The sequence below is a fragment of the Chenopodium album genome, chromosome 10 (assembly GCF_948465745.1).
Source record: "Chenopodium album chromosome 10, dcCheAlbu1.1, whole genome shotgun sequence".
Classification (NCBI taxonomy): Eukaryota; Viridiplantae; Streptophyta; class Magnoliopsida; order Caryophyllales; family Amaranthaceae; genus Chenopodium; species Chenopodium album.
In genome coordinates this window covers 16,638,037-16,656,130 of record NC_137843.1, presented here as the reverse complement: position 1 = coordinate 16,656,130, position 18,094 = coordinate 16,638,037, and the positions used below count along the sequence as shown (strand labels likewise).

At 30.8% G+C, this 18,094-nt stretch overlaps 1 protein-coding gene across 1 annotated transcript; it reads right to left on the bottom strand.

The window, feature by feature from the left end:
- Positions 1-15,669: 15,669 nt before the first annotated feature.
- Positions 15,670-16,925, bottom strand: LOC145564945 (uncharacterized). The gene is made up of 4 exons (XM_081625091.1): positions 16,651-16,925; positions 16,445-16,527; positions 16,197-16,316; positions 15,670-16,109 (listed from the first exon to the last, which is right to left on the bottom strand). The coding sequence occupies exons 1-4, from the start codon at positions 16,923-16,925 to the stop codon at positions 15,670-15,672; spliced, it is 918 nt and encodes a 305-aa protein (XP_081481217.1).
- Between the last annotated feature and the right edge of the window lie 1,169 nt (positions 16,926-18,094).

Genomic DNA, 18,094 nt, shown 5'->3' with positions numbered 1-18,094 from the left:
TTTCAGAACCTTAGAGAAACAACCAAGATTATGTTGCGTCTGTATGATACAGAATTTGAAGCCGAATTGAAGATACAAACTTCTGAAAATAAAATTGTGAAGTGTTTTATAAGAAAAGGAGTTGATGAACTGATTGATTATTATGAAGTGCAAATTGATGAAGGCGTTGTGCTCAAGCTTAGTCGGGGAAATCGTATTGTTTTTGATGTTTATTTGCAATTGAGTACTGATTTCTGATGTTGTTATTTTGAATCAATAAGAAATAAGTTTCTTAAGTTGGTTTTATGACTTTGTTATATTTTAAGATGAGTTTTCAAACTAATGTTGACCGTTTGATTAGCAATGGTTTAGTAAGTTGAATATTAATTCTTAAAGTTGTTATGTAATGTTTTGGATTGTGTCTTATGCTATTGAATTGGTCTTGAATATTGGGAAATCTAACTATACAATTCTCTGAACAAAAGTAAAAAATTAACACACAAATTATGCAAAGAGGTATTAGCAGCTGCAAAAAAAAATTAATTAGCTTGATAATTCGACTCATTCAATCTTTAATTAAACCAAACAAATGCTAACATAAGATCAAAGATGAATTCAATCTCAGCAAGCTAAGAAAGCAATAAAATCATAGAGAGAGATAAGGATTAAAGTTTGCAAATCTTGAGAACGAAGTTCATCGATGCTTGAAATTAATTTATTTCTTAATTCATTTTCACGATATTTACTGTTTCTGTTTTTTAAATTGTAATTATTATATATGAGTAGGTTTTTTATTCACATGTATTTTGGTTGCTATTTTCCCTCTAATTGAATTGAACTATTCATTTTTTCTTTGATGGGCGGAGCTTGCAAAAATTAATGCCTTATTTCATGTAGTAATATAGTCTTCCATAATAATGTAAATGATTAAATTGATTTGTAGTTGTTGGAATACTGCTGATTTTTTTAATCATGTTGGCTGATTTGGTAGAATTGTATAGTTTAATTGTTGAATGGATCTTAGTTGTATACTTGATTTTCCTAAACACAATTGTATGTTTATATTGTATAAGATTTTTGAAATTGTGTCTCTTAAGCTTGGATTATGTGTCTTTAATATAATCTTAATAAAAGATAACATAAATGTATTACATGATATCAAAGCTTTTTTGCAGGGGCACAACCACAACTTAAGAAGGCATTATAGGGTTGCCTAATGCTGAGATATACACACTAAAGGTAGAGAAGTTTTGTAGATATAGTTACAGAAATAAATATTGCACAGAATAAAAAAATGCAGGTACCCATAACATTTGATAATCATGGCGCCTCTGAACATCAGGTTGTAGTTCTAGCGGACAAGCTTATAGATTTCATGTAGGTCTTGGAGACGAAGATGGTGCAGAAGTAGTAGACATATCATGCCTTTGCCACATTTTTTGATCATTAGGTTTTTGCTAGGAGATTTGAAGTAATTTTCAAATTTGAAGGTAGATCATCTAATGAAAGGGATAATGGTAAATCATTAATATGGTAACCCAAAATGAAAAGGTATTGCATTGCACATAAGTATACACATAAAGTTTTTAAAAACTAAGGAAGTTGAAATTTATTCTCCCCCTTCACTTTATCCTTTTAAATTAAAATGGGATTTAAATCTTTAGCGAACCTCTTTTATTTTCACCCAACATGCAAAATTCTCCAAATGAATTGTACATGTTGGCACACTTTTCCAAAGCCGTGTTGTAAGAGTTTGGCCTATTTAATGGAAATTGATTCCATTTGTTTTGTATAATTCCAAACTCTATTTGCTTCAATGTCGGGCTTTGGTGTTATTTAGATGTTTAGGTGCTAATATACGGAAGAAACTTTTGATGTGCACCACATCTAAATAACTACTAAGAATTTTTAATACAAATATGATTCTGATGAAGTAAATTTAGCCAGTTACTTCATATTTGTAGTAAAGAGTAGTGTATAGGGATACATTAGCAGAAATTGCGCCACTGATCCCTTATGTTAGCAGAAATTGTGCTACTGAATGTAAGGGTTTATGGTATATGTATTGGGATTTTCAAGTAAGATTTAATTGTTGTTTGGTTGATAAGTGGTAAATGGAAACCTCTATGCTTAAGAGTTGGTTGTGGCGACATATTTTTTTTGTTGTGATGTAATGACTAAGTGATGTATTTGTGTTTATAATGGGTAGAGAATTTTTTTGAGCTAAGCTTGATAATGTGGAAATGGTAATGCTTACATTTGAGTGTTGTATTTATAGCTAAGATATATGAATGTTTATTTTATTTTTTTTTAATTTTTTTTTCCTTGTGAAAAATAAATTAATTAAGGGTAACAGTTGTTGCAGATTTGTCAAAGATCTTCTGTCTCTATTGTGTCACTTGGATATCTTTGTTTGTGAAGGGTATGATGAGTAACCAAGGCTATGCTTTACATGGGGGGTAGTTTCTTTTGTTCTATTTCTTTTTATCAGTACATGTAATGTATGTACTGAAGTTATGTGGGTTGTTGCTGGTGCATCTACAAATGGAGAATCTTCAACAGGGAAAGCTGATTTGTTATTGGTGGTTTATTATGTTTTAAGTAGCAGTATGTAGATACTTTGTGTTTTCTTGGTTGTTTGTATATGGTGGGAGTATCTTTTCAATTGTAGTAGAGACTGTGGTTATATTTGTTGGAATGCAGGTTTTGAGTGCATACTTTGTTTAAAGCTGATGGGTTGTTTCAATGTGTTAATGGTATTTTTTGGAATTATTCATCAAGTGTGTTATAAGTCTTATTTCTGTTTTAAAAATCATAGATCTTTTGTTGTTGTTGTAAGTGGTAGGACAGTGAGATATGAGAGTTTAGTTCATTAAGCTATTCTAATCGATTAATTATACGTGGAATAGTATTGCTTTCTTAGTGTGTGTCACAGCGGGTTTCAGGGTAGTTGGTCTGTCATATCATTTTGAGTATCCTGCTGTGAGCACTAATGAAATGTGCTAAGGTATCAGAAGTTGAAATCAAGCATAGGATTGAAAGGAAAACACCTCAAGGAAGAACGAAGATTAAGAGAAGACACTTGTAATAAGGAAAAACTTGGCTGCAGTGCAAATTATTTTGAATAGAAGTACTCTATGCTCATTGAACAAAGATGTTCCATTATACAGGACAAAATTATATACTTGACTTTGTATGGATAATTTAAATTCTAAATCTAGAATTTTCGAAAATGGAACACTAATAGTTGTTAGAGACTGGATTGATCTCAATAACTTAAATTTTAGATCAATGAACTTTTAAAAGGTTGAAAATGAGGTAGATTGCCATGATAGACAAATATCCTTATGACATGATAAACTAAACTATTGTAGATTGCCATCAAGGGTGCACCTCAAAATCTTTGGTGTCATGATGGTAGTTTCAAGGTTGATGTTTCAAAGATCATATGCCGTTTCGAAATCTGAATACTGTTGTCTTGAACAATTAGATTTTTATTTTAGTGATTTCAGACTTAAAAATCTTTTTGTCACAGTGTGTAGCTAGAATGAACGAATATTTCAGTAATCAAAACATAATACGAATTTCAAAGCATAGATCATTTGAGAGCACGGAGTATTAAGCTGGCAGTAGGATTTTCCTGAAAAATTATGAACTATGTATATGGTATGTCATATATTATTATATTTTGTGACTGATTTAAATGCATTGCATAGATAATATAAATTGTTGTAGACAAAAAAAAAAATACCAAGTACGTACTATTTAATTAATTACATGATTAATAATATTGGTCTTTATTACATTTGCAAGATTTACATAGCATATAATACTGGAAAAAGCTCTACATAATGAGCTTATGGGACCCTATATGGTCATATAGGCTGTTCAAAAGATTTAGAATATTTCATATGAATATATGTGACTAATGCAAATACTTGCATCTATATGTAGCCAAAGTGTTTTGTAGGAACACAAGCTATCACTTGTGTTCTTGCACAACCCTTTAAAAGGTTTATGAGCTATAGTCCTATAGAAATAGATTAGTTTTGTTCATTTTTGAAAACACTATGTTGCTTAGCCTGCAAAATGTAACATCTAAGTATCACACTATTAAGGTGAGTGTTATGTAGGAACACAAGTCATTATCTATGTTCCTTCATAACCCAGCAAAAAAATCCCAACCTATTACTGCCGATTGTTCTTATACTGCAGAAACTTACTTACTGCAAAACCAGCAAAATGCATTATCTAAATATTATAGTTTTAAGTTTAATTCAGGTTGAGGAGTTGGAAGTAGTTGTTGTGATGTTCTTGACACTTGCCTGTTCAATTTTTCTGCTTTTGAATGCAGGAGCTTACACATTAGAAGGATCTGTGGTGATTGTCTTAGCATTTTGTTGGCATGGATTTGGAGATCCAACTTCATTGGCTGATTTTGAGGTCCCTTTGTTAGATGAAGAACGTGGGCGCTTATGTGCTGACCAATTAGGAAACACTTCTGGTTCAACAGATTCCTTGCCCCTATGTTTCTCAATTACTGCTCTAGGAGCATCAAATTTTTCTGTGCTTATTGGAATTGAAATGCTGCCATCAGTTGATATAAGAACATCCTCTAATATCCATTGCAGTTTGTTGATAGCAGTTAATGCTGGTGAGGGACCAACTTTGTGGTGGAATACTTTGGAACTGCTCTAGAAGCATCAAACTGTTCTGGCATGTAGCAGTAAAAGAGAATATATCTTCCTGTGATTATTAAAAGGCAAGTTAGTTAGCACATAAATTTATCTGATATAGTTGTGTATTTAATATATATATATATATATATATATATATATATATATATATATATATATATATATATATATATATATATATATATATATATATATATATATATATATATATATATATATATATATATATATATATATATATATATATATATATATATATATATTTCATTTTATTAGTTTGAGCACATACATTTGTCTTGATCACATATATTTCAGGTGCATTCATTCCAAAGATTTTTTCAGCTTCATTGCTCAATGCTGTAAATGATATGCTGTCATTTTCATCCACAGCATCAAAAGTGAAAGTAACCCTGTGTATAACAATAGTGTTATGGAATAGATATTTTAGGATTAATATATTGTGATAGAGATACTTTAACATTAGTAATCATAAATATATACCTGATACAAGCGAGTGTCTCTCTAGTGTAGCATTTTGAACAAGCAAAGAATCTCCCTTCTGGAAGATTTGTTGGCTTTCCGCAGCTAGAACACCCTATATAAATGGTCAGTTGTTCCATAGATGTAGGAACTATACTTGCAGGTACCTAATGCCTTTCATCCTGTATTGCGTTTTGCGCCTGCATTTAATTATTTTAAAAAAATATATAAATTCAATAGGTGGGAATTCAGTGTTGTATGTATATGTAGTAATGGATCGTAAGCTGAAACCTTCTTATCTTTAAGGTACTGGAAAGTGACAGTTGATTCTTTATCCTCAAGAGAACGAACTTGTAAAATTCTACCTTGTCGATCTAATAGCATTTGTGTATAAAGCTCAGACCTATAAATATAACATCTTGTTAATGTGATATGAAAGAGCATATATTTGATAATTGATTTGGGAAATTATAGATACCATTCACGCAAGACATTAGCCCTATCTCCCTTTGGATTGCAGATTATTTGGTTGTACATTCCAGTTGACAAAGAGAAACCTATATGATGTATACTATAATTAGATACAGTACATACATTATCAATAATATAATATATAAGTGTTAGCCTTCATATTCTAATCTTTAAGAGAACTTGGTTTAACAGATGTGAAACCAACTACAATAAATTTTTCAGCCCAAACATTTAATTGTTCGCATTTACTTCCAGCAAGATGATTCCAGACATTAATGATTATAGGTTGAGTATTGCTGTTACAGGGATAAGCAATCGAATTAGTTATTAGTCATCATTGTTAGGGCGTATTTTTAAAATGGGCAATAATAAATAAGGCTTACGTTTGGTCTATTATGACAACTTTTCTAACATAGGATGGCTGACCATAGCGTGAATCAACCAGTCGAGCTTCTTCTTCTCCAAATAAGACCACTCCCAATACATCTACAATTAGTAGTCATTGATATTAGTTTATCTTCTGGAATGGTAATAGTTAGATGTCTAAAAAGATTTGTTTAGCATACCATATGTGACATCTTCTTGAATGTCATGTGTTATAGAACCTATTGTTTGAAGTTCTGCATTTTAAAAAGTATGGTTTAATTGAATAATGTGAATAGTTAAAGATGTATCAAACAATTGTTGTAACGTACCACATATTTCATCTAAGAAATGAGTTTTTGTGATAGTTGATGTTGTGTTGAACTCAGGTTCTGCTTCACCGGTCAGAGGGAAAATTTGTTGCACAAGAGTCGTAGGTGCAAAATTCAACTGATATGGAATATTAGTGATACCAATTTTAAAATGCTTTGGCATAGGTTTAATTAGAGCATTGGTTATTTCATAATGGCTATGCATCATGAAATAGTGGCCAAAAGTGTCTATTTTATCTTCAACCAACCGACCATGTATTAGGTTGCCCTGTAGAAGGAGACATTGGAATGTTAAGATATATTTAGAGTGGCAATACAAAAACTAAATGAGAAATCAGTTATTATATAATAAATATTATTACTTCATACAAAATATCCATATCATAACTGAGAATGTTTTACAAAGTAGTGAGGTTTGATGTAAATGTGGGTATGGAATAGTTTTCTACTATAAGTAGGCTTCTATATAGTGATAAATATCAAAATTCTTTTGTCACACCATAAATATCATAATTTATACTTTTCAGAGTTTATTTCACTTGGTTTAGAAATAGTGTACTTATAATAATGCTGAGTTTATTAATTGCATTTTTTCTATTATTTACCATAAACAAAGGATTACCTAAATTGTTTTTTTATAAGTCATTATAACAATAGGTTGATGATATTAGTTTTGACTCATTAGTGTATGTATATAAAACGCACGACAGTATATTTTAAACGATTATAGCTATGTACACGTAGTGTTTTCTTTTTTAAATAAAAGGATATATATATATATATATATATATATATATATATATATATATATATATATATATATATATATATATATATATATATAGCAAAGGCAAAATACTGTACTGTTACTCAAAATTGATGGTTGTACTGTAAGATAATTGGTGACAAATATTTAATATCTTTATTTGTAAATACATTCTGTCTTTTAAAGTTCAGTCAAATTAAACTATATGTTCCTATCATACACTTATAATAAGCCTAGCACTCAACAAGCACAAAATTAATGGAAATTATTCAAAACAACTAATTATTATATTGAATTGGCCACTTCTAATATCAATTTCTTTAAATCGGAATAAAAGGTATTAAAAGAAGTACATATAGTTAGCTTTTTTTGTCAAATTACTAAGAATTATTACATCTTTATATGAAGACTAAGGTAAGATTAGATTTTGGGAATTTTAGCAGTGTGAGTTGACACAAAGGACAATAAAGATACCCAAATTATGAGGATGCTTAATTTCTTCTTCATAATCAAGATAAGGTAGTATATTGACAAAAATAATAAGCATATGTAACAATAAAATTAGAATAAAAATATAGAGCATATTAATTATGAAGAACAAATACACAAATACTGATTTTTGGTAAGCAGTATAGGAATAGAATGTACCTTTTGATCAGAGAATAATATTGTTTCGTAGAAATTGCAATCATCTGAAGACAATAATCTACTTGTTTTTTTAATTACTTTGACCTTGATCCTAAAATTTGTAGTGTCTGGCTTCAGCTCATCAACATATAGCAATTCGGGTTTCATATTTTCACTTGCAATTATTTTGTGAATTAATTATTATTACATGAACAGATAAAGTTTGAACAGATTAAATTACTTAGAGGAAAGGGGAAAAAAAACAAAACATATACATGTATATATTTGTTGAATTATCTGAATTGCTACAGATTCCAATTTCTTAAAGTTGTCATTTTTCCCCCTTTTTCATTTTCTTTTTTTTTTTTAAAAAAACGTGTATCTTACAAAGAAAATTGTGAATTGATAAATACAAATCTTAATTTATATGTCAATTACATGTTTGATCAGATTAAGTTTTATACTATATTATTTAATACATGTGTTTAATTTAACTATTTGGTTAAGAAGATCTACTTAAATTAATATTAAAGAGATTAAATTGGAGAATATATATTGGTTACCAAATTTGTAAAGCACTTTTGAAAAGAATCAACATGTATTTTTTTCTAAAAAAAAAATTGAAAGCGTTGCAATGATATAATAAGTAGGAATATATATATATATATTGTAAAAGGAAAAAGTGAAGCAAAGCTGATTACCTAGATTTTACACTTGTTTGATATATAAATTGCTTTTTTCCAAGATATGTTATAGAATTGGATGAGAAACAATTTAAGAACTTCTGAAGGCTATATAATAGGTGAGGGAAAAATTTAGGAAGAAGCTATATTTATAGATAAAACTGCATAAAGTGTAAGGTCTTTATTATAAGAAAAAACCAACTTTAACCTGAGAAAAGTTGTGGTGGACCTTAGTTCATTGTACCTTTTGCTTGTACAAATAAAGAAAGTATAGCTTTTCTGATTTGTGTAGAGGAGAATAGCTAATCTGTATCATTTAAATTTTAATTTTAAAGCACAAAGAAAGTACTATCTCCCATAATTTGTACTGTTGGTTTTCTGATTTTGTGGAATTTTGCTAAACAAGCAAAAGCTTAGTTTTACTTGTGTGTAGGTTTTTTTGTATTGGACAACAAAGAGTGAGTGTTAGGATTAAAATGTACTTAATCACTTGAAGGTCTAGTGGGCTTGGCGTGTTTAATTTAATTAGTTTTTCTATTTGTTTGCAATAAAGTACAAATTTGTGAAGCTATGGTTTCCATATAAAACCGTTTGCTTATCAGATGTTTGAGTTATCTATTATTGTACAAAATCACCTTATTATATCATGCTGATTATAATTTATGCTTAGAGTAAGTGACAGAAATTATACATGTACATATCAACAAAACCTCATGAGTTAGCTTAATGTTAATCATTGCTTTGTGTTAATTTTGAATAAGAGATCTAGAGTATAGAAAACTATGAAATGTATGTAGCGCATTGTACGCTTGCTACAATTTTAGAGAATTTGTGGTAGGAAATGATAACGTAGACTTGTATTTTGATAACAGGATTGTATGTATAGGAAATAGTCTTTTGCAATCAATGTGCAAAGAAATGATAAGGTAGAGTTGTAACATTTATAATTTTATTATCGTAAATTTGGGAAACATATTTTGTACGCGAACCAAAACAAAGTGTTGTAGTGTGTTTAAAATAAAAGCATAAAGGTGCTTGATTTTATCCTATTTCCCTTCCTTCCCCTCCTTATGTTTTTAAAAGGGAGTATAAGTGCATAATCTTGAGTAAATTATCTGATTAAATTAACTGGTTTCTTATTGTGTTATTTGAGACATGAAGTAGCTTTGATAAGTGATAATTGTCCTATAGATTGTACATGTATATATGCAGCATAGTTATTTGAAACATGAAGTAGCTTCGATAAATGATAACTGTTGTATAGATTACACATGATAGTTGTCTTATAGATTATACATGCATCAATGTGTAAAGTATACCATTAGCATAATAGTAATCCATATATTTTTTCATTCTTTTCGGGTTTGGTGTACCAAAGCATAGATCAATACATTAAGCACTTCATTAGCTGTTTCTAGTGAAGGAATTACAAACAATAAGGCAACCCAAACTTAGTGGTTGTATATATGTCACTGCTACTACCTTAATGAAGCATTCATAAATATTATAGCTGCATCAACGAATGTTGACTCCAGAAGAACAGGTTTACTATGCTTATCAAAATATTAGGTAGAAATGTTCAAAAAAAGGTAGGCAGCATATGGTATTTCATAGCAAAATAACATCTGCATGAGAACCTACATGAACTCATGTGTTTATTGGAGTTTCTTTGTAGGAGGGTCTGTGTAATTGGTGCTTTCCTTATGTGCCGAGGCATCACCACCTTTGCTAGCCACCTCTTGATATTCAACTTCAGAATTTTGCTGCTTTTCTGAGCCTCATATTTCTGAACCTGTAATCAGAGCATGTAGTGAACGTGTCTTACGTACACCTCTTGTGCTTTTTCAACAGATGGTATTTCAGATTTTTTTTGTATCAATGGTTGGATGAAAAATGTGCGAGCATTGTGTTTCAAAAAGAGTATCAAAAGTAACAACAATGCAATTTTGTTCATCATGATAAGCCCTTCTTTTCTGTTCTTTAGTACAAGTTTTCTTCCATGGAGGTAGTGATGAATTCATGAACAGCTCAGATTCAAATGCAGGAGCAGAAGTTGGATTGCTTTTTCCTTTATCAGTATTATTTTGTGCAACATCTATTATACTGTCGACATTATTCAGATTTTCAGTAAGTGCAAAGTTTTTTTGCACACAAGATCAGCTACTGCAGAAGTTGATTCATTAGTTGCACCCACTAAAAGAGTGTTAGTGGTTGGAGCGATGATTTCAGAATTCTGAATAGTATCATATGTAGGCTCTTCATCTACTATAGGCAATAGAAAACTGATAGGAGACTTATCTGATAGTGCAGAAGTTGGTTTGTCACATTCAATGCCTTTTGCGTTGAATTCTATTCCCTTCAGACACCATTTAAGAACGTTATTCCTTGAAAGAGCTGTTGTTAGACCTACTTGGACTGAAATGTGACTGGTACGTAGTCTGTGCTGAATTGGTATGAAGTTTTCTACATCTCCCTGTTAAGGAAGGGAATGCTTAATAAGTAAGTATCTAGAGAATATGTAAGCTATTGGATCAAACTTTCATTACAGTCGGAGTAAAAACCTGACACTTTGCTTAAGATTAAGAAAACAATGGATCTATTACCCTAACACACTAAACAAAGCAACTTTTACAGCAAAACTTATTAGCACTTTAACCTCATAATAATAAATGTCCATGAATAACCCTCCATAATGATGGTGCTTGGCCAAATTGGGTGTAAGTATATATATACAAGAATATTGATATTGTTAAATTCCAAAGCAATTATGTACTCAAAATCTTATTAAATTGAAGATGAATATGATTAGAAATTTTGTCATTTTGAAGTAAACATATTTATTTAAGAACTCACTATCTACATTAACAATAGAAAAGAGACAAAAATGTTTGGTCAATAGGCATCTCATATAGAAAACTATCAAGAAGAAAAAAGAAGGGGGAAGTAGTAAATCATAAGTACTTTTCTTTGATATTGCTGTTTTTTTTTTTTTTTTTTTTTTTTAAAAAAAAAAAGTCCATGTTCCCAGACTTATGGTGATTTGCACAGAATTTATAACACTTACAGAATCTCTTATAGCATGAATTTCTTGAGCTGTTTTGCCAAACAATTTTTCTGTATCAGAAGTGAATGTTGTGAAATCCATTGTTCCTGAGTCATCTACAGCTTCGAACTTAAAAGTAACTCTGCATAAAAAAAAGTGCAATAAGTATATTAGGAGCATTTAGTGTGTAAACTATTTTGAATCCTTATAACTTATATGAAATGTACCGATATGAAGAAACGCTATCCTTCTTGCAGCTAGCATAGTTGAAAGATATCCCAACAGGAACATTTGAGCGCCTTCCACAATTGAAGCAGCCGATATAAGCAATGACATTATCTAAATCAGGTTGACTAATTGCTACATTCAACCAATGTCTTTCTTCTTGTATTACATTATGTGCCTGCCACATGAACAAGGGTAAACATTGATGCTTTTAAAGAAGGTAAATTGTAATAATAATGGTGTTGTAATAATGTTACTGCAGCAAAGGTAACCTTTTTATCTCTCAGATTCTGAATGTTGATAGCTGTATCTGTTGATGTTTGATGTCGCATGTGCAATATTTTGTCCATCTTGTCTAAAAGCTGTTGAGTATGACACTTGGCCCTACATATATTGTCACATGAATGATTAGCATTGGAACTTGCCAAGTACATCTATATTTGAGTTTCTATATCATACCATTCACGAAGAGTGTTTGCTTTCTCTCCTTTGGGGTCATGAATGATTTGAGTGGACATACCAGTAGACGGAGAAAAACCTTGGTCATAAATAAAAATTCTTAGTTATTATGTATAAGTGGAATATGTTCTTGAAGATACACTAATTTAATATCAACGTTGTAATATACCTTTATGCAAAGAAGGCCTTAATGCGGTAAAACCAACCACAGTAAAGTTTGCGATGGATGTACTTAGAGCATTACAAGCTATTCCAGCTAAATCATTCCAAGCGGTTATGGTAAGCGGTTGCGTATTGCTGTCAGTGAGGACAAAATTTAAGAATGAAATTATACTTTAAGAGTATTGTAAAGAGTATAATTTGAAAGGGGATATATATTAACTTACGTATGATCTATTATATCTATTTCTCTAGCGTGGAATTCTCGGCCCTGGGTAGCATTGATAATGCGTAGTTTTTCTTCCACATATAGAACAATACCTACAACATCTATAAGGCAAAGAGTATAGCTTAATCATACATAATTAACATGCAAAAGGAACATGAGAGAATTATAAACACTACAAAGCAACTTTGAAGTTCTGCTTACCGTATTTAGTGTCTGATATCATAATGCGCAGTATTGTGTGTATAGATTGGAATATTGGACCAGCAGTTGTTGTCTCAGAATTTACTGGCTGAACAACAGTTCTTCCTCCGAAAGACATTTGATAAGGAAGTTCTCCAGAGTTACTCCTCCATTGTTCTGCTATAAGTTTGACAGGAGCATTTGAAATCACATACTCACCATTGTACATTATTACATCCTTGAAACCTTCTACTTGTTCCCCAAATAATGCTCATCTCATTTTATTACCCTAAAAGAAATGGGTAAGTGGTTTAAATCCTTGGTTCCAAACCATGAATGAATACTATAATGAGTAAAGCATTTTATTTTGCTAAACATGTACCAACATTTCAAGTTGTAATAAGCTAGGTTAACATTGAAATTGTTATAACAGTCTATGAATTCATCCATACCAACTATCATGATCATTTAATCTAACTGGGAATTCAAAAAGACACTAAAACTATAAATCTTAAGAACATATTCAGCACAAATCAGTAAGCAATTGAATGTGAGCATGAGAATATTGTATACACAATGAAGTACAAACAATGATAATCTGTAGCCAAATAGTTGTGTATTAAAATCTAGCTAAATAGATAATTTTGTTTGTGAGTAATATATAATATTTCCTTAAATCTTATGTCAAAATAGAGCCTTTTTATCAAGAACATAAATGATTCTTAAAGAAGTGGTCTATAATATTAGCTAAAAACTGTGCAAATAAACTAATGATTTAGCTATATGTATGCTTAATTTGCTTAAACTATATACCTTATCATCAATCAGTAGTAGGCTCTGATACATAATTCCTTTCTTAGAAGATGGTCTTGGTCGTACTTTTTCTAATACCTTAACCTTCACACTATAGGATGTACTATTACTATTGAGTTCATCAAGGTATGCATACTTTTTGTCCATGCTTGTACGTTTGCAATAATTGGAAATTGTAGATAAGAACAATCTATGTTATAGTATTGAAGGTAGTGAAATATATATTATCAGTAAGGTATTGAATTAAAATGCAACTCAAGATAAATTTAACCATCATAAATTGTAGCACAAGTTGTACTGAAATTTAAATTTAGATGTTAGAAAAAACAGAATAAGAACAATGGATGCCAAAGACCTATGAGGATGAAAAAAAACTTGGAAAAAACCACTTAAATTACTCCGAAAATTAAGGACACCAAAATTGAGTCCAAACCACAAGAAAAATGATAAAATAAATCAGAAATAAAAATGAACAATAATAATCAATTATCAATCTGGAAGTACCTTTAAATTTGATGCAACCTATAAAAGGAAAAAGTGTATATCAGGATTTTGGATTAAACCCACAAAATCGAATTTGAAAAATCTATCAAATTAACAATCTAATTGTAAAAAGGCAAATTAGAAAATTGAATTGACCCAAAATATATATGAGTGATGAAGTAAATATAGCTAAACTTTAAATTCAAAACTTTAGACAAGTATTATCTTCCTTTGTATATTTGTCTAGAATTGGGAATTCAATTGAAAGCTAAAAACCAGTGTATTTGTTGGGAATACATGTTGAACTAAGCAAAGTTTAGCTATGTAGCTATGAAATTTTTTGATAAGTGATAACTATAAAGCATCTTTCATGCAGTATGTATACAGATCACATATATGGAACATATCTATATATCTAAAATAATTCAATAAAATCATCACCTATATAACTAAGGAGCAAGGTAAATACCTTATATATGCGAGAGAAGATTGAATCCTGATAGTTATTGCTCTTTTGTTTGTAAGGGAAAATAAAGGTGACTTGTTAGTATTTATAAACTTTGTGAAATTAGAAAAGACAAGAACAACACATGTGAAAAGAAGAGTAGGCTAGCTGTGGCTTATATGACAACACATGGATTTAGCTTAGGCTTCAAGGCATAACGCAAGTATGCTAGTTATTTTGAAATTTTCATACCCATATACTCCTTTACCTCTTTATTTTTACCCCATTGCTATTTTTTGGGTCAAACTTTATTAAGTGTGATCGTAGAACATCTTTAATTTACAAGAGATAATATAGTCATGGATAATTTTGTTGAATTTGGATAATTGCATGTTTTATTAATATCACGTTTTTATCAGCTTTCCGTGTATGAAAATAAAGATATAAGTGCTTAAAGACCTATCTTAAGGATCGTGGAACGTCAAATGGGGAAACAACATAGGGAGAAAGGGAATATTTATCGAAAAAAGTCGTACACACTTTAAAAGGAGCCTGTTCTCCTAATGTACTTCATTCACATAAATTCCATACTAGAGGATTAAAAACTTATTGGTATCTTTAGATAATATCTTAATTTCAGAATAAAGTAATAACAAATAACAACTAAATTTCACTCAATTTAAAAATGATTTTACTGTATCCCAATTGACTAAGCATGATACTCTGTCACAAAATGGGGAAAGAAGAAAGTGAAAAAAAAATGATTTCATATATGTTGAATAGTAGCAATTAGCATATTAAACATTCAAATTAAATCAACCACTGTTACAAGCTATATAAATATATATATATATATATATATATATATATATATATATATATATATATATATATATATATATATATATATATAATTAAAGTGTATACTACTACTTTATTTAAAATGATTATCATACTGTGTTGTCATGTTTGCTACTCCATATGTACTACACATAGATAGATTACCCTTCCGTGTATTAGTACATGATATCGATCCTATCACTATGCAATAAGGTATTTTTCAGGGGAAAGAAAAAACAAAAGAATTTATCAATCTACTAATTTCTCATAATAATGTAAAATTAAGTTAACAGTACAACGATTTTTTTGAAAAACAAAAGAGAGTTAACAACATGTTTATCATTAATTCCAAAAGCATAATATTGTTTAAGTATCATATTTCTACTGCAAGTTCCCTAACAAATTCCTGTTAACCTTAATACTTCATAGCAGACCACATTTTTAGTACATGTTGAAGCAAATGGTTCTAGGGGCAGTGTAGAAAAAACAGTTACATCTTCTCGATTTTTAGCTCGTGAGAGAGCAACATAGATTTTCCCATGAGAGAAACAAGGTTGTGGTAAGTACACAGATACTCGATTTAATGTTTGCCCTTGAGACTTATTTATAATCATAGCAAAGTTTAATTTTAAAGGGAATTGTTTCTGTTCAAACTGAAATGGAAACCTAGCTGAGGCATAAGGGCGTAAATTAATACGAGGTATAAACACATGGTTCCCTTTATACTGTCCAATGGCAATGACACATAACACAACACTTGGAAAGAAACCTTTGCATAAGAGACGTGTTCCGTTACACAAACCAGTAGATGGAAGTAAATTTCGTAACAAAATGACTGGACAATTTTTTTTAAGCACAAGTTCATGAGGACTTAATCCACTTGGACAGAGTTCATTCAAAAACTATGTGGGATACACATCACATGTATCACTTAACATTGTATCAAAACTCTTATATACTACAGGGTCTCCAGGAAACTGATCTATTAGTGAAGTGTTGATGCAATCAACATTATCATTCAAAGGAGTTAAAATGGCTCTATCTGTATTGATATCATATTCTTCTTTAAAAAATTCTAAGAAAACAACCTTTATTACTTCTGACACGGGGTTGTCATCAGTTGTAAAAGGATTTGATATATTCTCAGGTAATTTACATATGTGTTCTCACATTGTTGTAGTTCACCATGTCCAAGTGCAAGCAAAAAAGATGAAAATTCTGGATCTTCCTTAGCCCTTTGATTCTCTGTTAATCTGAATTTTGTTAGCTAGGGCCAGATATATGAAGTGACTATGCTAGCTTGCACAACTTCTTTTTGATTTTTGAGAGGAACAATTGGTAACACTTGACGGAAATCACCCCCAAGAACAACTAACTTTCCACCGAAGAGGTTTTCATTCTCACATATATCTTGCAGCAGCAAATTCAAAGACTCCAAATTGCTTTTATTGGCCATTGAAGCTTCATCCCAAATGATTAATGTTGTTTCTTTCAAAAGTGCTGCCAAACTCCCTTGTTTTGGGACATCACATACCAAAGAACTTTCAAAATCAATTGGTATTTTAAACCTTGAATGGGCAGTTCTGCTAGAAGGAATGTTAGCTGCAGCAATGCCCGAAGTAGCTGTAGGCAATACAATTTTATTCATCATCCTGATTTTCACGTACAGAGCATTGTACAGGAAATTTTTCCTGTGCCTCTAGGCTCATCGATGAAAAAAGCACCAGATTTTCATGCCTGCACATGTTCCACTATACAAAAGAAAGCACTCAATTATTCAGCATTGAGCATATCTATACAATCAATACAGGTTTGGGGAATCGGTGCATCTAAAGCATCAATAATGTCTTTAGTTCGTTGGAATTCATTTTCTACAACGGAACAGAGTGTACTCAATCCGACACTTTTCATTGATTTTCCCATCGCCTCTAGATATTGTTCAACTGATCGAACAGTGAGCCTTTTAACTTTATCATCATGTCCTGGGTACTGATGCTCAAAATCTTCAGAAATATGAACATAATATTTAGACCATAAAGCAAGTGGATCTTTTGGCTGGCAGAAGATCAAAATAGTAGCAAATAGACGACGCAATGCAACAGGTAGTTGATTTTCCTTTGCTTCTGACATACAAATATCACCTACATCATCATCTTCAAGCAATCCTAACTTCAAAGCAGCTTCCTGAAATGTTCCATAAACGTTCCCATGTACAGTTTGTAAGTCTTCAAAAGATGTTGGACTCCGAACATTGATCAAGAGGAGCCTAAGGAAAAAACGCTCTCCCTTCAGCTTGGTAAACGAATGCTAATCTACCAACAACCCTTTTTTTGTCTTCCTGTCACACCATTCTTTGGCAGAGGGATCCTATCAAAAATGCTCACAAAAATCTCCATACAAATAACCTGTTCCACCTGTATCAAAGAGTAATATCATCTGAATTATAAAACGGCGTACATAACAGTTAGTATTAAAGATATTAATAGATGTGCATTTCTATGCATGATATATGATAATACACAACAGTCGGATAAGAACATTAAGTGTAGGACTGCTGGCAGCAATTTAAACGCTAGGGATTAGAATTTTCATAAGTAAATTCAATAGGGAGTTGGTGAAAGTTGGGATTCAAAAAAGAAAGGGAGTAATATTCAGTTTTAGGCATATGAAGTTGGCTAAATCAATAATGATAGCAAACAAGGAAGGTAAAGGTGTTAGGTTGTAATCTGATATGTACAGATGAAAAAGAATGTCTGGACAAGCTGTTGGGGATGATAAAGAGCAATATTTTAATAAGATTGTACAAATTCAAATAAGCTT

What these genes read in the sequence shown, in the direction of transcription:
- LOC145564945 (XM_081625091.1), bottom strand. Translation starts at nt 16,925, where the DNA reads ATGATGAATAAAATTGTATTGCCTACAGCTACTTCGGGCATTGCTGCA. An exon ending in GAAAACCTCTTCGGTGGAAA is followed by an intron (nt 16,528 to 16,650) that starts GTTAGTTGTTCT and finishes AACAAAATTCAG; the next exon opens with ATTAACAGAGAATCAAAGGG. An exon ending in ACATGGTGAACTACAACAAT is followed by an intron (nt 16,317 to 16,444) that starts GTGAGAACACAT and finishes ATATCAATACAG; the next exon opens with ATAGAGCCATTTTAACTCCT.